This window comes from Rhynchophorus ferrugineus, unplaced genomic scaffold, assembly GCF_030347505.1.
Source record: "Rhynchophorus ferrugineus isolate W39M unplaced genomic scaffold, kcgeb_rfMv2 rfM4, whole genome shotgun sequence".
NCBI lineage: Eukaryota > Metazoa > Arthropoda > Insecta > Coleoptera > Curculionidae > Rhynchophorus > Rhynchophorus ferrugineus.
In genome coordinates, this window is record NW_027472583.1 from 11140405 (window position 1) to 11165860 (window position 25456).

The window sequence follows — 25456 nt, forward strand, 5'->3', positions numbered from 1 at the left end:
AAAATATAAAAATTTCCCTAAACATGACAAACAAGTTAATTCCATACTAAATATAACCGCTAATCTATTATTCAAAATACATCTGAATTGGAACATCAAAATGCTATTTTAATTTAAAATATTGCAACATTCGATAGATTGAAAAACGTATACAAGATCAATCTGGTGTTATTTGAATAAAATGTTCTAATCTAAATTGGAATATCTATGATAAAAAAGCATAATTTTTGTATTTGTATTATAAGAGATGGTAAAGTATTGAAAGAATTATAAGCGTTGTTCTATTAATATAAATGTAGATGGAATGTAGGTATATAATTATGAATAAAATCTAAAGGCTATGAAGTGATGTAAATCCGCTACTTTGAAGAGATAAAAAGTGGACCCTTTTACACAGCTTAGGCAACCATCGCAAACGTCGACGAATATACTACAAGTTGAACGATTACAACTGAAATAAACAGCACAGCTTAATAGAAAAAATGTATAATTCTAGGGATTTTTAAATTTTCAAGTCCACAGTTTTCATATATATTCATGAAAATACCAAATTGGTTCTTATTTAATATTTTCGGGTATTTTATATTTAAAATGGTAGTTAGAAGTATAAAAATTAAATTATTAAAATATTAAATTTCTTGAACAAAAAATCAATTCAAATAAACCTAAATGACCGATATGCTTTGAACATTTCTATAAAATGTTTTAACTTTCTGGAAAAACATCATACACCACCACAAACATCATCAAATAAAATGTCATGAAATATTTGGTCGTAACGTTAGCAAAGGAAAGAAAATGCTTAAATACACTTATTAATAAAGGGTACAAGCTTTACAGGAATTGAATATTTATATGAATAAAAGGTTTCTAAAGATAAGGTTGGGCAGGCTTGTAAAATACTTTTTGGGCAACTAGAAAACATTAAATAATAAACCAAATGTGCAAAAGAGGTTGGAAAAAATATTAGCACAGATTTACTCTTTCTCCACAGTCACCTGGATAAATTTTTTGACATTCTAGGAAATTATGGCGAAACTAACAGGACATAAAAATAATGGAAGAACTATATCAGGATTGATGGGACCGTAAGATGACAGCAGATTACTGTCGACCTTAAAAAAGAGATTGTTCTCAAAAAAAGTGCAAAATAGAAGCTTTCAAATATTTTTTCCCTATCAACATCTATGTAGATTAACCATAACTTGTTAGTTATAATTTCTAATAAACATGTGCTATTTCAGAATATACTACATACTTTATTTCTCCACATTTCTGCTTCCTTGTGGTAAAATATTCCAAAATTAATATTTAATAAAAATTAAAGGCAATATTCAAAAAGCATAGATAATTTCGTATATTGTTGGCATGAAGAACCTGAAACTACTCTACAAAATACTTTTATTGTAGTTATCAGACAACAGAATTTATTGAACTACCAAGTATATCTGAGTCGCAAACAATTTTGTAATAAAAACATAATCAAATAAAAACGTACACAATTGAAAATTATCAAAATTAATGGATGAAAATTATGAACATAATTGACGTAATCTACTTAAAAATGTTCCAAATGAACCCACAATGTTGGACAGTAATTAGACCGAAATCCAGGCACGTGCATTAAAAATTTAAAATATTGCTTTTGTTTATCAACATAAAATCAATCAAACTCACTTCGCCGATTCAACGAGAAAAATGGAATTTTAAATATGTTTATGATAAATAACGATGGGAGATCAAAACGGCCGACAGAATAAATTATAAATACAATTATTTGGAGTTTCCTTTTTAAGGATGTCAAATTCGGAAACCGTCTTGGAATAACGGTTTCTTTCTGAGGCTTTAATATATTCGTAATGAGATTTTAACCATATTAAATCGATTTCTTTACCTTTACCGTCAGTACTCAAGAATTCTGTATATTTATATTATATATTTTATATACATTATTCAAATGATTTTCGAAAATATCTTAAAATCATAAAATATCAGTTAAAATTATTTGATTCTAATTCAAGATCTATCCAATTACAACTAAAGACTAATTGTAGCCATATTATAAGCCATTTGTTTTTAAAATTATTATTATTTATTATTTAAAGCTATTAAAATTATAATAAAATATAAATTATATTTATGAACACACTTCAGTTAAATAATACAACTAAACTTGTATTTTTTTCCTATTTTTTCTTTTTTATATTCCTATAATTTAACCCTGAAATATCGAGACTTTACTCTCTATACTATATAATTTGGATGGCTATATTAAAGTCTAGCTATGTTTTAGTACCCTATATATAATGAAATTCGGGTCATCATACAATTTTTCGCAAAAATCTAATGATTTTTAATACGAAGAGAAAATATATTAGATCACATTTTCCGCAGCAATCCTAGAGACACAGGAAGAAATATAATTTGAATATATGCTTAATACATTATATATAAAACATTATTTACAAAATAAGAAAAATGTAGTCATTAGCACGAAAAATATTCATAACTACAATAAGCATACATATTGATAGCTATAGAATTTAATAGGTACGTTTCATAATACAATGTATCATGATAAACCTTTCATTATAAAAGCGTACTCGATAGTTTTAATAATTTATAAATTAATAATTATCTTTACACAACACGTGTAAAACATTCTCTACATCTGAAACCTGACGCATAATTTGACAAGAAACAAGATAATAAATAATTCTAATATGAGTCTGTTATGTTAAATAATTGTTAAGTTGTATCTGTGTTGTCTCTTATTTAATTGTTAAATTAGTATCAATACGCTTTACAATATATATCAAGAACAATATATCAAAAATACATTAATATTTTTATGATTATAAATAAAAAATAAAAACTATAAGAAACTAAAAAAATAAGTACTGCTATTCAAAGATATCAATATACCAGCGCTATATTAACAGAGTTCTACTATTATTTTTATAACATGATGATTCATCAGACTCATTTTATTGTAAAAACTTAACTAATTCTTATATATAATCTAAAAGTAATCCTAGAGAGAGGCACAATAAATTATACCTAGGCTGTAATTTTATTCGTTTTTGTGTTCCAGGCAATATATATTTTTTAACCGACTAACCGAGAAGATATTATAATAGTTAAGCATCAGCCGGCAAATATAAAGACAATAGAAATATTTAAATAAATATGGCAGACAACTTTTTCTCTTCTGAGTATAAACTTTATTCAAATTATATCTGGATTTAAAATATAATTCAAATTGATTTATTGAAATATGAATAATTATTAATCCAAATTTGACTCAACAGATCCTGTAATTTAGATAATTACGCACTGGTCTAAAAAAGGTTTAAAAATATTCATATAATTATGATAAAATAACTCTTATCTTCCAAATCCAACTACAACTCCACCACTTAATTATACATACATTATAGAGTTGCGTTTCATAATACAATCTACAATGAAATAATAGAAAAACATAAAATATTACATAATTAATTATTATTAAAATATTACAATAATCATAATACATAATGTTACAATTTTCTATAAAATTTGACATGATATGACAAGAAACAGACTAATAAACAATTCTAATTTCAAACTGATATAATAAGTAGTTGTTAAGATGTTATTCTTGTGTTTAATTTCCAAATAACCTGCTTTAAAGTGTATATGTATATGAGAACAAATATGGCAATAAAATTTCTCAAACCACTTAGTTACTAATAATTATTACAAGGTACAGCCATTCGAAGATGTAAACATTTCTGTTATGTGTTAGGAGACCACCACGATTCTTTTTCATAACGCAATGATTCATGATACTCCTTTTATTGTAAAAACTTGCTTAATTTTTATGTAAAATCTAAGATGTCTAAGATGAATTTAGTTCTTTGTTTTGCTCTAGGCGATATAAATTAACGTATTTTCTTTTCAATTAATCGATAACTTAAGTATATTAACATATTGGACCATGTAAGCACAGTGCTACTATTCCTTTTCATAACACGATATTTCATGATACTCACTTTATTGTACAAAACGTACTTATCTCTCTACATTGATCGAAACCCCAGACAGACACATAAAAACTATTTAACTATTTCTGGAGTTCTAGATAATATAAATTAAGGTTTTTTTAATAATATAAATTAAGGTTTTAAATAAATTTAAATATATCTATATAGAAATGTCTGTATATAATTCAAATAGTATTATTGAAATGAGAATTTATTTGAGAGATGTGAGAGTTCATTCAAGGATAACTGAACTCATCTTCTACAAGTAATAACTACGCATTGGTCCATGAACATGAAGGCTGCAATCATATTCATATAAATACTCTAAAACATTATTTTTTATTTTCAAGTCTAACTAAAACTCGCTCAATACTTATCTCTCAATAGCTCAATTATATATAAAAAATGATAATTATTCAAAAAAGATAACAAGTTTCTCAAAATATTTATTTAAAAGTTCCCACTAGAAATTTGTCAAACATTTAGTTAGTTATAATTAGTACAAAGTACAGCTATCCAAGGATATTAACATATTAGGGTTATGTTGAACCGCCACTATTCGTTATCATAACACGATGGTTCATGAAATACATTTTATAGTAAAAACTTACCTAATTATCGTTTGCAATTAATAGGATAGCCAAGTACAACAATACTTATAAAAAATCAAAAATCTAGTGTCAGTAGACCATTTAATTGCTTATGTTCCGTAATAGATAAATTAATAATTTTCTTTGGACAATATAACTTCTTTACATCGGAAACTTGACATACAATCTGACAATTAATTCTAATATAAAATAATTATAGTTAATTGTTGAGTTACTTCCCTCCTTGTTGATTATCAATATCTATTAGGATCTTAGATGTGTATTCATCTGCTTTAGATTGTATATCAAGAATAATTATGATTCAAAAAAGATAACAAGTTTCTCAAAAAATTGATTTAAAAGTTCCCAGTAGAAATTTTTAAACCATTTAATTAGCAATAATTAGTACAAGGTACAGCTATCCAAGGATATTAACATATTAGGGTTATGTTGAACCGCCACTATTCGTTATCATAACACGATAATTCATGAAACACATTTTATTGTAAAAACTTACCTAATTCTTATATATGATCTAATAGTAATCCTAGAGAGACACACAAAAAACTATATCTAAGGTGCGATTTAATTATTTCTTGTGTTCCAGACGATATATGAATTAACAAATTTTCGTTCGCGATTAACCGGATAACCAAGTACCGCACAACGCGACCTGTCTATGTCATCGGGAGATGTCACTTCATGGCGCGGTCCATCTGCCGACCATCGACAACAACCGGTTAGAAGTTAGCGGGACGCGACGCAAGAGCGACGTAGCATCATCGTCGACGAGAGCACCTGGGAAACGGACGCCCTCGATACGGCGCCGATTCAACAGCATCACCGACTGACGACGCCACCGACGCCGGCGACGAGACTCCGCCCGGACGGCCTGAACCTCGTCCCGGAATTTTCCGGGCGTTGCCGGACGATGCCGAATGACCCTGCACGACGCAGCCTTCGGTAAAGGCGTTAAGGCAGACGGATCGAGCCGTTCGACAACTGCACCGACTGTGATGGAGCTCGTACGACGGATGAGAGGGTGACATATGTGCTGATGAAAATTATGATGCACCGGTGTCATCTCTCTAAAGGGGCGACAAGATCTATGAGGTATAACCAGACGTACAATCAGCGCAAGCAAAATTGAATTGAAGGAAAGGTCCTTTAAAAACTGTTTTCATTCAATGAATACATACATATAGTCTATCCAAAAAAGGCAAAAATCGCATTTGCTAAATTCCTTTTAACATCAGACAATAATTTCCTTCTCATTTTATTTTAGTTAAAAAGAGACACATTACAGAACGTGCAACCGAATCAAGCAGTGAACTCACGTCATTTCAATTTATGACGTCATAAGTTATTCTATAATATTTATATTGAACTGTTTTCTTCTACCACCTATGGTATATCCTGGGGGCGTAATCTATCTAATTAATAATTGTCCATGTAATGTGTTTCATTTTCATTAGAGAACATATTTACCTTTTAATGTTTAGTTCTTGTTTCCTTCGTTGCTGTGTTTCCTTGTCAAATCATTTTGATATAACTGTGTTTCTCCTTAGTTTCTTCGGTTTCTCTGCATTCCCTCTAATGGCTTTGTCATATCTACAAAACAGTTAGTATTTATTATTTATTATGAATTATGCACACAAATCGTTAACACTTTACTATGCGATATTCTACAGTTATACCATATTAATTATATACTCATCTTTAGTTGTTTCCACTCTGATTACACTGTCTTGTTATAGTCAGCATTGAATTATAATCCTATGTCCAGAAAGTTTAATTAACTCACTGACCCACAATAACTAAGCTGTTAATTTCCAATCCAACACTAGTCCACCATTTCTCAATGCCTCCTTCTGTGGGTCTGGTGGAGTTCATCTAAACCGAAGGGTGTTATTGTAGAGAGTGTATTGCTTTCCACATATCCAAACAGTTCTTGCCTATATATCTTTCCTTCATATCTACTCTAGCAATTATTTGCCACATCCCATAACAATTCGATTTGATTGAATATGAAGTGTTAGGGAGGAAGATGTTACATCATGTGGCAATATCCAGTTGTTTCCACTCTGATTACACTGTCTTGTTATAGTCAGCATTGAATTATAATCCTATGTCCAGAAAGTTTAATTAACTCACTGACCCACAATAACTAAGCTGTTAATTTCCAATCCAACGGTAGTCCACCATTTCTCAATGCCTCCTTCTGTGGGTCTGGTGGAGTTCATCTAAACCGAAGGGTGTTATTGTAGAGAGTGTATTGCTTTCCACATATCCAAACAGTTCTTGCCTATATATCTTTCCTTCATATCTACTCTAGCAATTATTTGCCACATCCCATAACAATTCGATTTGATTGAATATGAAGTGTTAGGGAGGAAGATGTTACATCATGTGGCAATATCCAGTTGTTTCCACTCTGATTACACTGTCTTGTTATAGTCAGCATTGAATCATAATCCCACATCCAGAAAGTTTAATTAACTCACTAACTCACAAAAACTAAGCTGTTAATTTCCAATCCAACACTAGTCCACCATTTCTCAATGCCTCCTTCTGTGGGTCTGGTGGAGTTCATCTAAACCGAAGGGTGTTATTGTAGAGAGTGTATTGCTTTCCACATATCCAAACAGTTCTTGCTTATATATCTTTCCTTCATATCTACTCTAGCAATTATTTGCCACATCCCATAACAATTCGATTTGATTGAATATGAAGTGCTAGGGAGGAAGACGTTACATCATGTGGCAATATCTATACTATATATCTTTTTTCGGGCCTATTTCTAAAACAAATAATTTGCATAAACCACAATTACACATTTCATTTATATTTACCAAGTAACAATTTGAAATATTTCATTCTTTAATATGGTATCTTCAAAACTTAACTTTCGTTTTGCAATTTGTATCCTAAATTACAGCCTTTGCCGACCACTTGTTGGGATCTTTTTTGTTTCTAGCGTGAAGAACAATACATCTGCAATATATACTAAAAAAATTTATCATTTACAAAATCTGACTTTTATGCGTACCGACTTTTGCAGGCTGATTCGATTACGATTTATGTTCGAACGTATCAACATCATTATATCTTTTTTTAACAGGAATAAAATGAGCAAAAATTTCAATATAAAACGAATTTACAAACTGCAATAGACAATACATTATACTTACTTGATGACGTAAGTACACTGCTACTTTGGGTAGACTAAAGCTGTCAAATGTCGGCAATATTCTTCGATACATTAGTGACATAAAACACCAAAAGCTACATCAATAAGTCAGTTTTTCGTCAGGTTGAATTTGCAACCCTAATGGATATAATATGTTTTAGTGTAGATAATCACAAAAGATAAAGAACGCTGAAAGCAATCTCCCAGCAACATAAGCAGAAACAAGCTTTAACCTCCTTAAACGCTCAGGCGACAGGACGGCTCTTGTACTGCTGCGATAGTTGCAGATTCGAAACCCAACAAGGCGTGGATGTACTAGATGTTCGTGTGTTTATGGTTAAAATTGTCAATGTTCCAAGCAATAATGTAAAATCTAACAAGAATCAACCAACCCTATCACGCCAGCAACCAGACTGGGTAAGATCGGGTGTAATCTTTCTCGATTTCCTGAAATGGTCTGAAGCTAATCATGTTAAGCAGCAATTTTTGCCTGAATAAAACCTAATTGCTAAACAGAAAACGCTAAATAACATATAAGGTGTTTTAAAGGATGTATCGAGAAACACATGGTACATATTTCAATTTAAACTAAAACCATTTACATTTCCCTATTCAAAATATAAAAGTGTATTATTATTTCCGATCTTATTCCTTGTTGTTTTTGCAAAATCGCTTTCAAATGTTTGGTATGCTTCCTAGTTTATTTTGAACGGACTGGTTTCTCTCTAGCTGCTATTTAACTAATTGGTTTGTCTACAGTTTCAGATATTGTTGTTTTAAAGGAAACATCTTTAGAGAGACACGTGTAATAATTTTTATATAAAATGCAAACGCAGACTATAATAGAAGATTATTTGAAATACATGAATAATATTTTCCTTAACAAATTATCTTCCATATTTCGATCCGTACCCATCCAAATAAAAATATAAAGCACAAGCTCCTACACCTACGTACTCTGTCATGAAAGACTGCCCGAAGCTTTCCCTATTTATTTTCAAAAGCCATATCTAGGCTGAGAACCTTGGAAATAACTAACTTTGTTACGATCTTTACCCCTGAAAGTACAACATTTTGCTTTGTAACAACTGCAATAAAAAATATTTCTTAAAATGTATGAAATAACAGCTTCCTGATATATCAATAACGTCCTAAAAAAATTGTTTTGTTAGTAGAAACTACAAAAAATATATCAAGTAACCAAAATGGTCTAGTGACCTAAATTGGATAACAATAACCAGGTTAAATTTTTGGACAGGATAGAGCGATTCCTAGAGAATGTTGTTGGTTTAATACAGGGTGGCGCGAGGTAAATAAAAATAAATGCTATTCATACATTTAGCATTCCCGTATATATAACATGTTTTTTTGTATAAAAAAATAAATATTTAGAAAAATCATCTATATAAAAAAATAAAAGTGATTAATTACTTATTAATCTTAAAGTTCTTGTCAAATTGGTGACCGTTATTTAATAATTTATATTTAGATTTTCTTGGATTCAATCTTACATAAGGCACCAAAGACTATTTTATGCTCAGTATTTTTAAGAACTCTATAACATTTTAAACAGTTGGGTGACTAGAATTTCAGGAACACTCTTCGAAATTGAGCTGTTGGAATCTTTATTTCCTAATACATTATTTCCTAATACATTATTTCCTAATACATACAATGCGTAATAACTCTTGACTGAATAGGCAAATGACGGTGCCTTTATACCTAGAATATTCTATCAGCATTTTTCTTTCAAACACGCTATAGGGCGTCTGTAATAAATATTATTAAATATATGTCTTAAATCATGACCTATTAGAAAACATTTTTGAAAATGTTAATTTAAATTATGTGGAATAAGTTAAATTTTAATTAAATAAATCTATTACGATGCCTAGTTATACTGGACTAAAATTAGGTTCAATCCAAAATAACAACGTTCTATATCGCCTATTAATTCTACAAAGGTTATCAGGAATCATATTAGTATAAACTTCCTTGCAGTATTCCAATAAACTAACACAAACAGAACTTTGATTTAATTTACCTCCTCAAAGTTTGTCTAAACTCTCATACCAACAGTATCAACCAAATCATAGCTAAGATCTAATACAAACCGTAAAATACAGAACATGAGAACATGAAATATCTCAAACCAATCTTCATATTAGCAGTTACTAAAGGTACACCAATATATAATATTTACTGCATTACATACCGTAAACATCATCACATATATAAATACATATTAGTTTTCTATTACTTTTTTACGCTGTATCTATAAGGATGTAAAAAACATTATTATACTGTTTTTTAGTCCTTCACATAAATCAGCCAATGCCCGTCGTCTCTGCCGTCAAATGTATTACGAAATTAAATTTGTAAAAACATCAAATTCGTTTTAAACTTGTTTAAAATTCGTATAAATGTTTCCTTTTCATTTTACTAATTAGCATTACTCTAATTATATAGAAGAAGAGAAGAACTCTGATGCGTCCGAACATGTAACCGAATCGGTTTATAAAATTCGATTTATGCAAGTACTGGTCGATACCCTTGTTATTCCAAACATTAGTGGAATCAGAGGTTATAAGCCGGCAAACGTTCCATTGGTACCTGTTTTAATATATTTCTAATTGTTGTTTAAAAAGTGTGATAATTCTGATCAAAAATGCTATAGCCATCATATAGTCAGACTCAGTAACTGATTGTATCTCTAATCACTTTAAACAGGAACGAAGTAATGAAGGCCCCTTTTTGCCAGGTAAGTATTAATACTATTGAATGTTCCGTTGCTGCAGGTTTATTGGAAATATTTTTAGCTTGTTGCAGGTGCACTTAATATTAATATAAGGATTGAGAATGGGTGAATACAAAGAGCGGCACAAAACAAAAGTGCAGACGAATCAAGACCACCTTGATGTTAGCTCTATTCGAGCTTAAATGTATAAAATACATTTAAACAGTGAGTCGTTAGTTCAACGTATTAGGATCGAATCTCCATGCGGCTAATATGTGTTAAAAAAGCCCTAATATAAATTTAAAGGGTTGTTCTCGTTAAAAACTAAAGTAAGTATATGTTGGCAAAAGGCATATAATAAATTACCGTCACCTGAATGTCAAAAAAATTCAATTTAGCTTATCTGTATGTAATAATTTGTAGTATTTGAAATAAGTAACCAAAAACAACACTGTTCTGTTTAATGATTTGAAAGTACTCAAAATTGTAAGAGATATTGTTTTGGTTTCTTCGATTAAGTGGCTTGATACCCATTGTTCCAATATCTTAAGATAAAGCGACACTTAACTTTTTTTATAATAATTGAGACATCGTCGTTACAATCAAATTTCCAAAGACGTTCATTGAGGATTATCGGAAAAATACCGTCTTTCTTAAGCTTCAGAATAAACTATAGGTCGTCCGTTATGTAGCTCATCTTCCAGATTCTTATTACCACCTTTACATCGACTCGACTAAAATCCAGCTTAATTGCAGTATTTCCGACAGGAGCATTCTTCTTCGAGCTGTTTTATATAACTATTATAATCACTGTAAGTATAAGGGATTTCTTGCAATTTTGAGGCTAAAGTTAGAAAACTTTATATCCGCAAAATTCTTTATTCGCATTTATACCTATATAAAAACAACATTTTTTTTGTTTCATTTTTCTTCACATTAAGCCAAAAAAGAGTGGCAGTAATGCAATTTCGAAAACTGCCCATTGTTAATGTGTAAACTATTATTTTACAAAAATAGTAAATCAATAAAATGTTAAGTTTCATAATGGTTTACATTGTTACTTCGCATTTTTACCAACTGATATCGCTTGATCAGCACCTATTCTAGATCACATGGAAAACCCTAAGATGTTGTTATTCACCAATGCATACCTTTTAACGTAGTACTTCAAAATATTCGTTAATAATGAAAGCATTGTGTACAAGATTTTACTGCAATCGCCAAATATTCAAATATTTGTCTAAAAACGTTATGGCTATCTCTTGCCGATCTGAATTGATAGTCAACACATTAACAACTGCAAAATCTTTATAAAAATATATTATTACTAAACCAGCACAAATATATACTAAATTAAATTTATCTATTAAAATTTGCAGACTGAAACACCATCCTGCAGATTGAAAGTGGTCTTGATTAATTGATTAAAATCAATTCAGCTATTGATAGTGGTCAAAAGATTATCAACACGCAATAGTTATTGGGTAAATGTAAATAGCAGCGTATAGATTTATGTACCAATGTAATTCGTCGAAATCAAGCTTGGTTAGGAAAGTAATTAGTTTTTTATCGGAACTATTTTGACTAATTAGGTTTAGGTAAAATGTAATCGATGGCAATGCCGATGGCATTTGTAATTTCACCTAGATAATCGTTTATCAGTCTGGACATATATTCCAATTTTATCTCTTTAGAGAATTATGAGTTAATTAAATGTTTTAAACATTTCAAAGTATCATCATTAGTAAAAGGAACAATTATTTTGTCAATTTTGCAAGGATATTATCCAGTAACACAAATTATTATTTTATTCGAGAAAGGATTGGACAAAGACAAAAGTAAATACATTGCATACATTATTGTACAATACAATACATTATTGTCGAAAGTGTGCCAAGTTTCATCACCGCAATGCAGTCATTTGTTTCTTCATTCTCTTCCGCTTCAACAACAAGCAAATTCAATGTTGATTCTTCAGAACCAAAGTCTCTTAGTTCTTTTAGTTCTTTAATCTATAAAACTATACATTTTTCACAACTCGCAACTTGAAGCCAATACAAAGTATGAATTTATGACTGGTGATTTGTAAACTGTCAATTTTGAGTAACTGCTATCTTTCCCTTGATTCTTGGATTTTTCATAATTCAAGCAAACGCTTTTTGACTATTAATTCAAAAACGATACCCCCCCAATAGTTCCAAATAAAATGCCGATCGAGATTTTTTAAAAAATATTTTCCGAAAATTTAGAAAATCGTTAATGTCTATGAGACTACTACAACTGCATTAATATTTTAATCGTGCAAGTCATTACCAAACTTTCAAAAAAGAATGAGTGTTGTAGTGGTGAAATATCTCGAATTATTGCCTGACAAAAGGCTACCCATTAGTTATCATACTAGCTTATAAATAGAAAAATGGAACATAAAAGCCTAATATTGACACTTTCACACTATCCATTAACTAGCCCATAATATTTTTAAATTTCTTTAATCTCACACAATATAACTTAACAACATTTACAGTTAATTAGAACAGTATCATTAAAAGCTGTTTTGAATGACTTGAAGTCAAAATACTTTTTATATCATCTATGATAAGCAGGCATTTCTGATACTGAACAACACATTTTCTCATTTGGTTGTGCTGAGATAAAATAATAAAATAAAATACCCACACCTATAATCATTACGTATCTGTTTTAAACAAAAGAAACAAACGTTCTTGCGTTAAAAAGTTGGTAAATGGTCGATAAAATTCCATCATACAGATATAGAAGTATGCTCTCATCAGGCATGTTACTAATGCTATTCTCGTTTGAATTTATTGATTTAACAGGAACCGAACAAATTATCAAGATAGATCAAATCACCTAATTTGAATGATGAAGTTTGAACTGACGCAATAAATTATTGCAATACAACCGTAGACTATCGACACTCGAACTTTGAGAAGAGGATTAAAGCTTTGAAAATCAATCTTAGTCTAGGGATACCTGGCATTCAGCATGACTAGCTTTTTGTCTAATTTTTAGTGCAAAATGACAACATGTTCAACCATAAAATTATATATGCATGCCATCAACAACCATAACAGCCATAAATACTTTACCCTAGTAATATTATTATTAAATCTGACTCAAACAAAACCTCTTTAAAAATTAAATCATACTTTCAAAGAAGTTTAATAAACAACTTTCTGTAAAATTTTAATAAAACTACAATAAATATACTCTGAAGGATTTGTGATTCTAGGAATCCTCTGAGATAAAATAACTCTGGTTAGTTATCTAAAACAATGACCCCAGATCAAATGTATTTCGTTGCACGTAAGAAAATGTAAATGTAAACATTATATATTATTTTTGCGATACGTTTAAATAATTTATCAATTATTTAATTCCGTCCTTATTTTTACGACGATTAAAAATCGTAAACAATACCGGGGTCGTGTACCTCGAATGTGCCAAACTATAACAAATATCATTCTGCTTCTTATGTAAGGGACAGGTTCGGACTCATATTTGCACATGATTTACAGATTTTTAATCTTGAACGAAATGTTAAAGTGCTAATGTTAGTGAAATAATTTTTGAAAAACTAGCACCTTCTTGGATGAGTTCATTTTATAGCATCTATAAGGTTCTTAAACTTAGATGGTTATCATTTTGTTGTTGATATCAATTAGCTATCGTACATTACAAGATCAAGCAACAGGTCTGAATGATAAACTTTTATTTTCAAAATGAGTATTAGTTAAGAGTGTAACTATAACTGCAAAATATTTGAATATTCACTCATTTGGAGCTATGCCAACCATTGTAATGCTCACCGCGTGACAATGCATCCACATAAACTAACTATTTTTTAGGAATGGTAGATTTATTAAATAAATAATTAATATTTTACTAATAAATATACTAGCATTAAAAATAATATAATGCAACACTGTAATCAGCCACATAAGAGAAACCACATTTCGTATTCAATTAATATATATATAATGTGCAACACTTGTTATTATATATAGTTATATCTAAATGTTTGTGTCAACAGTATGGCGAAAGAGATAAAATTATCCGGAAATTTGAAAATCAATAATATGGTATGTAATTCAACAATTATAGTTGGGTGTAAAATTAACTTATTTTTTATATTATTTATCTTTTATTAAATAAAATCATATCAAAAGACTTGCATTTTTAGTATGTTGAGAAACTGATTTTAATGTTTTCTAATAAAAGGCTTTGAAGTCGCATACCTCTGGTAATACCTATTCAATATGGTAACAGTGTACAAAACAATCAAAGTATAAAACTAGCATAGTTATTTTACTCAATCAAATGTTGTTGGAATTTGAAAATGGACATTCTAGAAGTTAATTTTGCGTCATATTTTGATTATTTACATACGAAAATTGAAAAATATACCGCAGGCTTATCACCAATTTTGTCGTGTCTAAGTAAACATCAGTATTGACTCTCTACTGTCAACAACTGAACCGATTAGCAATCAATGGTCTGTAAAAAAATTAACAGTATTAATCAATAAGAAAGAGTTTTCTTCCAGTATAAGAATGCTAGTGTGTATATATTTTTAGCGATATTTGATATAACATAAATAATATACGTAAAAGATTGAAGAAAAATATATATTTAGTCAAAAAAAAACTTTCAAATAGGAATATTAAGCAATAGGATAATGTAGGAGTTCTACTGACATGTAGATATGTTTTAAACATAGCACATAGCAAAGCTTTAACCAAAACTAACTTTATTATTTATTGTTACGTTTGTTTGTAAAATATGAATTTAATGTAACTTATAACAGCATCAGCACTGTTATCTAGGATATATAATATTAACTATAGAATACAAGATTAAGATCGAATACAAGTTTTATCAAAAGAGTATGAAAATTAAGATAAATAAACAACATTTCTAACAATACGTTTTAAACGAGCAATATTTTGATGGAAACACTTTTAGACAGAAAGAAAAAGCTGTGTTATCAAGTCACATCTTCAGCGTCAAATGGATTTCCGTTGTTACATGAAGGTCCCAATGTTATCAGTGGTTCTTCAAACTCATAAAAGTAACTTAATCGAAGTTTGAACGCCAAAAATACTAGACAGCAAAATAAACAATTTAATGAGAATCAGTGTGACAATACCATTTTTTCTAAAAAAAATATTATGTCCAATAAAGTTCAAGAAATTGGTCAAAACAAAATGTTTATTATTTATACATATTGTTTATATTCTCTTTCTAAGGAGTTTCGAAGTAAAACATTTATGAAAACAAATAATCCAATTAGAATAATGACAATATACAACAATAAAGAAAACATATTTACCTAATCATCTCGGATTAATGGATTTGTACAAATGCGTTTACTTTCATATTTACGTCGTAATAGAAAATTTATTTAATAAAATATAACCGCAAAATACAGCAATCATCCACGAAGTTCCTAACATAGAGTAATATATAGAATGCTAACTTAATACATATAAATTCAGAATAGTTTTGAGTGATCTTAGCAGGAAGGCGCTGAGACCACCATTTCGCTCCCTAAATATAAATATAAATGCATATAAAAAAAATAATATAAATAAAACAGTTAAATTGTATGATGGAGTAAGAATGGAGAAAACGAAAAACTAAAGCTTTAAAGAACAGCAACAAAAAATTGTAACGTATGGTATATATATACATATATATATATATATATATATATATATATATATATATATATATATATAAATTACGACTGTGCTCTTACTATGGTAAAATCTAAGAGTTAAAGCGCAACTTAAAGATCTATTAACAATATAATAAATCATGAGATACTAACTTCTATAAAATCAGTCTTAATGTATGAACACAATAATCATGAACTCGATTGTATACGTACCAGGTACCATTAATCTAGCTAACTTGGGCTGTTTCTTCCAAGCATAACGGCATCTCGTATTGTTATTTCCGCACATACAGTAGATACATAACACTTTTGAGAATGAAGATACATTATAATCATACAATTGTGATTACAATTAAGGTACAAAAATGCTGGTCATACTCAATGTCAAACACACAAAAACGACATCATAAACAACCATAGAAACAAGCAATGGCGTTATAGAATAGTTTATTTCTGCATTATAGAAATGATTTTGTATATCAATTCAACCAAGTTTGTAGAATCAGTGCCAATCAGAATTTAAACAGTGTTTAGTGACGGATGCCATAGAAACATTGGAAGGTGCAAAATATATAAAGCATATCCATATATCGTTCATTCTAAATAAGAAAAATATAGAAAAAAAAAGAAAATATAGCGTTAGAAAAATGTTTTCTTTACCATTACTATATTCAGAAAAACTATAAATATGTTTTTATTGATTTTTAGATACATCCTTTTTTTTTCACAAAACCCAGGGTAAAAACGTATTTTTATGCGTGAGATTCGAAAAGTTCTAGATTTTTGCATCGTTTGATGACTATTTGATCCCCACATAACTTATAGACTTTACAATTATTAATAAATACACCAAAAATGCCATCTTAACGAGAAAAAGGAATTTTGACATTCCCTCTTAGTGAGTTTTCACATTATAAATTCTTGATACTTTTGATAGAACATGTATTAGAACTTACCAGAAAAATAGTCATTATGACAACTGTTTTTGTGTATCGTATATTTTTTTCAGGAATCAGACAAGCAAAAACTCAAATATAGTAATTTTAATATTGAAGGAAAAGTTGCCCTGGTAACTGGAGGGGCATCAGGACTAGGTCACAGTTTCGTAAAGAATTTGCTCGAACAGGGAATTCGCGTAAGTTATGTTCTGATTTAATAAGGTGTAAGTTATATTCATGCATGGAAATTTGACACCGTCAGCCAAGCTATTGGACGGGTTATAACTTTTTGGGTGCCAAAAAAATTCTTACAAAACGGTGTTAGGAGTATGGGATTTGATTTAAAAACAGAGTGGATTTTGGTTATCAAATATTATCGTTAGCAACATAAGTATACATGAAGTTTCTAATTGAGTTGAGTGGAATTTTCTAGTGGAGTGGTAGTTTCACCTTATTCCCCACTTCAGACAGTTTCATATGGTGGTATCGACAATGTTTCTAAAATAAAATCAAACCTCTTCGCCCCTTTTTTGCATCATCCCATCAGAGCTGTGAAGGATATACTAGTGCGACTCGGATCGGAAGTTCTACCACATCCAAGCTGCTGCAGTATGGCTTGACCCGTATGATGGCGTGTATCACACGGTTTTGAAATATTTAAGAAGTGTGACAATAGGCCGTTGATTGGATTGCCGCTAATCTAACATCGTTCTTTCGGCACGGTATCAGGTTGCTAGAAAGATGCGAAAAAGTTTTAGAAAATATTTTAATTAATCTATACTGTTGTAGGTCTTCTCAATTTATTTTTTCCTCAAACTCGCCAACATCTAAAACTAGTAATAAAACCTACCTATATTTTAGGGTATAACTATAGTTGATATAAACAGCAGCCTAGGAGAGACAGTATGCGCTGAACTTAAAAAGAAACACGGAAATGAAAAAGTGATTTTTTTTAAAGCAGATGTAGTCGATAAGGAACAATTTGAAGGTAATCAGTGGAAAGTTAATATACAAAATTAACAGGATTATCATTTTAGGTGCTTTTAAGGAAACCCTAGCAACTTTTGGAGCTATAGATATATTAATTAATAACGCTGGAATATTAAACGAACAACAATGGCTTAAAGAAATCTCCATCAATATAGTAAAAGCATTTTTTTTTCTCACATTCGAACATATGTATAATATTATATATATATATATATATATATATATATATATATATATATATATATATATATATATATATATATATATATATATATAATATTATAAACTTTACATGTACAAATTTGGTGTAGAACTTTTCTAAATTTGTTAGTGAAAATGCTAGAATTTTCAATAACTTGATTATTGCCATGAGATCATCATTAATCCATAGTTAGAGCTCTCAGACAATGTCGACTTTTCAACCAGCAAGGTACTCTTGGTTCAGTAGGGTTTGAGATATTCATCACTAAATCTCGCAACTGTTCTGTAATCGAACAATGTTAGTTTCTTAGTTCTCAGATTACTACTTGTCTTGTTCTATTACCTTTTTGGAGCAGCTTATTGTGTATTCTATCCAAAAGGTCAATTTCTCCACACAGCGAATGAAAAATTCGTTCATTTTTCATTCAATACAAACTATAATAATTGGCGTCTCTTGATTTGTCCTTCAATAGCACAGACTATTACTTTACAAACACGATTTAACCGAATCCCGTGGAAATTTGTATTATCAGGCGCTCTGTTGCCAATATTTTGGTATTTTCTTCATTAATTCTTAAGCGATATAGCTCTATTGTGCAAACTGTATACATTATCATTAAGAATTCTAAATATTATGAGATTTATATCAGCGAAATTAGCGCTATTATCAGCGAATATTAGATAGACAAAGAAGTGTCTACCTTCGTACTGAAACCTATCTCTTCTTAAAGAATTTTCGCAAAGTTGCGTCCACTACTATATTGAAAACCAATAAAGAGTTAATCCAAATCGATAGAAATATTATATAGAGTTAAAAGAGGAGTGAGTGGAAAGGTTTATCGATAGTCCGTCCAAAGAAGCAATGAACTTACGTCATCTCAATTTATGACGTCAAAACGTCGAGATGTTGCCGCATCAAGTTTAAGTTTTAGTTCATTTTGGATCTTACATATAACAAAATTCTAGTCTGAATAAAATAATGAATTTTTTTTTATTAAATTTAAATCGTTCTAACATTGTACTACATCTAGTGCATATATTGTCGAATAATTTAAACTACTGTTAGTTATACAGCTGCAATAGTTTATATGTTACAGTTATTTTATTATATTTACTTTGTACTCTTTTCCAATGCACCCATGAAGTAGAGGTCTAGACGCGTTTTTTTATCTAGTGTTATATTAGTAGTGGTATCTCCTAATTCACCTAATTAACAATTATATATAAGTATATCCAAGTAACGTATTTTGTTTTCATTAGAGAGCATATTTACTTTTTTGTATTTAGTTCTTGTTTCCTTGTCAAGTCATTTTGATATCATTGTATTTTTTTTCTTCTGTTAGCACCTGTGTACACTATTCTTGACAAAATTACACAGTATATAATCACTGAATTCTCCCTAATATATTTACCATGTTAGTATTCTTATTATCTCCTCATACGTTGTGACGTAATGCTCATGTATAATTCTGAACAATTACACACACATATATTTATGTGCATAAATGGTTCACACTCTAACATACAATAAAACTATTTACAGTTATTGTATATATTCACCTTTACTTGTTTCCTCTTTCATCACCCTGTCTTGGAAATTGTCAGCATTGAATCATATTACCACATTCAAAAAGTTTAATTCTAGTGAATAACTAAGCTATTAATTTCCAATATATCTAATATTTGTCCACGATTTCATCTTTTGTCAATTTCTTCTTCAATTGGTCTTATCTGGTTCAACCAAACCAAAGGAGTTATTAACCATTCCAACTCAATGTCTCAACTATTCAAATTGGCATAATAAATCTTCCTTGATTTTATAAAATGCATTTAAAAATTGAATTATTTTAAAAGCAATATCTTGAAGTTGCATTAAACCTTTAGTGGTTTCTTTACACCATTTAAATACTATATTACCTAACAGTAAACGAAGAGATATTCTACATGTCTCAAAGACCATATCTCATAACTCTAAGCTATGAATGAATACTTTCCAGATAGTTTATTCTGAAATAATTGTTTTATATTATATTAATATTGAAAAAACTACTCACCGTTTTTATACATTTCATATATTTGATCTATGATCTAGTGCTAACATCAAGCTGATCTTAATTCATCAGCCGCTTCTTATAAGGTGGTTTTTTTTAATGAATCGAACATAATATTTTAATTTTTTAAGATATTTAAGCGATACCGTACCCATACTATTTCCTGTTTATAACCTGTAGTTATTGTAATTAACATTTTGAAGACTTTTAAGAACCGGACGACTATTGTAGGTTCATACATTTACGTGTTGAATAAAACGGGAAGCAATATATTTTCTGATTCTAAAACGAATTTACAAAGTGCGGCAGATAAAATATTAAACATCTTAATGACGTATGCTCATCGATTATTTGGATAAACTATATATTTAAATTTTGATCGAATTTACAATGTTCTACATATACATAAGGGAATAAAAATTAACAACACTTTCATGAAGGTATGTTAGTAATATTTACTTATATTTAGACAGGTACTATTAACGGCATACTCCTGGGTCTGGAACACTATATACAAAAATATAAATCGGGACCCGAGGGGGTTATTGTTAATGTTTGCTCTGTGTCCGCTGTGGGAGGTCCTATACCCTTTCCGGTGCCCATATACACGTGTAGCAAATTTGCTGTACATGGCCTTACCATCACCTTTGGTTGTATAGAACATTATCAACGCACAGGTGTGAGAATTGTAGCGATATGCCCTGGAATAACTGATACACCTATAATAGATTTCAACAATTTTGGGGGTATTTTTCTTGGTAAACCTTACAGTGACCTAACGGAATTCTATATAAAAACGCATACCATACAAAAGTAAGAAATATCCGATATATGGATTAAGATTCAATCTCACCTATTTATTTCCATTATTTAGGCCAGAGAGTTGTGCTTCAGCTTTAATACAAATAATTAAAAAAGCCCCTACTGGAACTTTGTGGATAAGTGAAGGTGATCAAAAACCATACCAGTACGAAATACCGGACAGATTCAGTATTCCAAAGGTCTATTTGGAATAAAAATTATCCGACTAAACATTTAAGAAAACCTTATAAATATGTTATTTTATTAATATAGAAATGTTTAATGGCTTATAACAATTTATTTATTTATTCATTCAGATCTATTCATTTATCAGTTATCACCACTGCCTGGATATAATTACTTGGAATAAGCTTGGTCGATTTGTCTTATTATTCCAGCAGTAAATGTCCATTGGCTGATGTGATGACTGAATTGTAAATAATTTAGTTATTCTTCGGTTATTCACAGGCCATATGGCTCTACAATGCGAACTATATCTCACCATCTGTATCAGTAGATCCAACACTATCATCATCAGATGGGTCAAGAAGTTTGTAGTATCATATTAAACACCACGTATTTTTTGAATACTGTTCGCAGAATTGCGTACATTACATGTTGAAAAGCAATGGCTTATATCTTCAATAAATTTAACAAATAATTTCATACTTGCGTAGCTAATATATTCATCATAAAATATCTCAAGAAGTTTTATTATCTTTATTAAGTTAAGTTAAGTTATCTTTAGAGCAAAATTTTCTGCTTCCAAAAGCTGTTTGCACCAAAACTCAAATTAAAATAAAAAAGCCCCCACGGAGAATTTTCAAATTGTTATTTAAACCGGATTTTAAAATTAAAAAGAACTAACGTGAATAATTGTCAAAATATTCCATTACAAACAAAAGTATAGCGAAAGTCAATCAGGAAAAGCTGAAAAAATATTTTAACTAAATGTCTATAAATGCCCTTTGACATGTTTTCTGATGACAATATAATTAACGAATTAATGTAATTTTAACAAATGAATATCCATAAAAGGTGAATGAATATCCAAACTTACCATAACTCTTTAATAGTTCATACAATAAGAAAATAACCGAAAATAACATAAAATCTTAAAAAATAATTCTTAAAATAAAATAAAGTCGTTTAACAATGTTTTAACAGACTCACTTTATTATCGTTTAAATGAAAATTATTTTTCTAAATGGATTCTTCACAGTAATGAAGGTTTGATGAGGCTAAGGTTTATTATATTGGGAATACAAATGAAGTAAATATTCAGCGTTTATTGTAAAATGACAAAGCCTAACAAGTTATCTCACTCGATTCATTCTTGTTATAACCAAAAAAGCTCATCAATTATAGATAGAGTTACTCCAAATTAGAAATCCCATAAACGCTCAAACGATCAACACAAAACAAAATTAAACATTTAAAATTCAGAAAAAAACTGAAAACACATTTTATCCAATTCTCCCTAATTGTCCTTCCCGTTGACATTTATTTTCTGATAACATTATAATTAACAAATTATATTTTATCAAATGAATATCCAAATCTAAATATCTATCTGAAAAAGGACCCTAATAGCTAACGCTGCCCCAAGTATATAAGACCTCAATATCGCAGATGTTTTACTCAACTAGCGGAATCCTCGTAAGTACATCCAATTTAAATTTTCTATTAGTTCGCTAGAAAGTTGACGCCGACTTAGTGAGACTACTCGACGGGTTTCGGCTTCTTCGTCAACGGAAAGAACTTGCAGAAACCGCGCTTGGGACGTATGCGGTTTAGTTTGTTTAGTTTAAAACTAAGTTGTTTTTCGACACCATCGAAATTAGCTATAACGGTTAGTTGCTTTATTATCCGTTGTTAATTCCCGTTGGATTTAGACGAAGAACTTTGCAAGCATAAGAAATATTGCTCCGTATACCGATCCTCAAAGTTTCTGATAAGAAAACAAGTGAGATTTGTTTTATTTTATCAATCTATCGACTTTTAAAATAAATAAAATACCGAACTTAAGCTAGTGAATTTAGATTTTCTATGTTGAATTTGAGTTTTAATAGCGATATCGAAAATTCTTCGATATTAAACTATTATCTATTTTTCTAAAGTGTTCTTCACAGTTATGAAGGTTTGATGAAACTAATTTTATTATATTGGGAATACAAATGAATAGAAGTATTCAGCGTTTGTTGTGAAATAAGAAAACCTAACAAGTTATCTCACTTGAATCAATCAAGTATAGATTAACTTAGAGATTCCATAAACACTTTAACATAACACTATAAACACTGTTTCATTTCATTTTACCTCCGTTCACCGAGCCATATCATTTACCCTAAACAATTAATCGATCAGCGCAAAGTAAACTTAAAGAATCAAAATTGTCAATTAAGGTTTTGTTTCCACCAAAAAAATGGGTTTGAATTCTTATCATCCTTTTTCAGTCTAGAAGATACATGTTTAAAGATAAATTACACGCAGAAATCTTTAATGAAATCTCCGAAAACATACATTTGCCGACTGTAAATATTTGAAAGGGTAAAGAGAATATCGTAGCAATTTGTTCGACTTCATGTCCCGTCACTGAAAGAGAATAATAAAATAGAAATTTTGTATAGATACGGGCAAAGAGCTAGCCGCATGGATATTTTATGCACAACGTGAATATATATATATATATATATATATATATATATATATATATATATATATATATATATATATTCAGTTATAATAGATATTCAGTTGAAATTATTCAACAACCACTCTGGTTATCTTAGCTGGATCCGTATCTTCTTGCTATTACCTAAATTTATAAACTAGTCGAAAACCTCGTTTAAGATGAATTAGAGATGTTAAAAACGAATTGAAGAAGTTTTTAAAGACGTCGTCTCCAGAGATCGAATTTGGCAACTGTTGTTAGTGAGAACTGCAAAAACCAAAAAAAGGAAATACATAATATAGTTTCTAAAAATTAATAACCCATTTATTTTTAATTATTACTATTTGAATCGCAATCGCATTTAGTTATCTTTCATCCTTTCCTGATATCCGATCCCTGGAAAGCCACAAAAGACCACGAAAATGTCTCTGCTTTACATATTATATTATGAGCCACTTTTGAACTTCACCTTCAGAAAAGGTGGTAGTCAAAACTGGAACCAGATCTGAGAGTACGATGTCTGCGATAAAACTTCCCATCCAAGTGATTTCAACACATTTTTAACTAGTTGTGCTGTATGAGAGGACACATTATCAAGCTGCAAAATCATATTATCATGTTTTGCAGCATATTGTGGAAGATTTCCAATAAATGCGCAGTTCTATTATTAACCATATCTAAGAATTCATAATATACGACAGCAACCTGATTGCAAACCAGAAGAATTAGTTTAGGATTTTAAAAATAAATCAACTTTTTATCACCCGGTACTATTTGATCAAAAAATTAGTTTTCATGCATCTGAAACAGCATTTAATTGATGGTTTTTATATTTTCAGATCACCTGTCGTTCAATTCATATGGCACACGTCTTCCCATCTTTTGGTTTCTGCTGTATACTTTTCTTTTTGCAAATTGTTTTTGAGTTTGTGTTTAGTCTTAACAATAAACTGCAATTCTACATATTCAAAGGTTTTCATCCTACCAGGACGTTCTCTGTCTTCAAGGTCGAAATCACCACAATTAAACTGTCTAAACCTGCTATCTCTAATAGCAAACGATGACGTTTAATAACTTTTTTCTTTTGGTGAAACAGAAAAAGTAGTGCGTATCACAAACGCACGTTTTCAAGCACGAAACTTGATATTTTCACACCCGTCAAGATTTTTATTAATTGTATATAGATCTCTAAGCTGCCTGTTTTATTTTATTCCTAGATTCTGCTATATCAATAATGCCACAATATTTTAACGCATTAAAAATATAAATTTCAAACCTTTTCGTTATATAAGATATAATAGTTTTCAGGATAAAATTTTATATTTTTAAGAATATGGGATGATAAGTGTATGACATAATTTTGATTTAAATAATTTGTTAGAATTATAACAGCGAAGAATGAGGAACTTGTTATTAAAATAATATTTAAATTAAACAAACTAAATACAGTTTAAATGATTCAAAAGCAAATTACTTGAATGGGCGATTATAACCCCATCTAGACATTGGACGTAAACAAACTTTGCTCTAGACACTCTGTCCTTCTCTCTATCTT

The 25456-nt window shown here is 29.8% G+C and overlaps 2 protein-coding genes across 2 annotated transcripts in view; one reads left to right on the plus strand and one right to left on the minus strand.

The window, feature by feature from the left end:
* LOC143196071 (nephrin) overlaps positions 1–5486 on the minus strand; it is a 568267-nt gene extending 562781 nt beyond the window's left edge. Inside the window, exon 1 of the mRNA XM_076403661.1 lies at positions 5136–5486. The gene's annotated coding sequence lies outside the window, so the exon portion shown is untranslated. The remainder of the gene's footprint in view (positions 1–5135) is intronic.
* A 9023-nt stretch (positions 5487–14509) lies between these two features.
* Positions 14510–21523, plus strand: LOC143195361 (15-hydroxyprostaglandin dehydrogenase [NAD(+)]). The gene is made up of 6 exons (XM_076402421.1): positions 14510–14648; positions 17256–17381; positions 18046–18172; positions 18222–18328; positions 20896–21239; positions 21301–21523. The coding sequence occupies exons 1-6, from the start codon at positions 14601–14603 to the stop codon at positions 21440–21442; spliced, it is 894 nt and encodes a 297-aa protein (XP_076258536.1). The 5' UTR covers positions 14510–14600; the 3' UTR covers positions 21443–21523.
* Positions 21524–25456: the final 3933 nt, after the last annotated feature.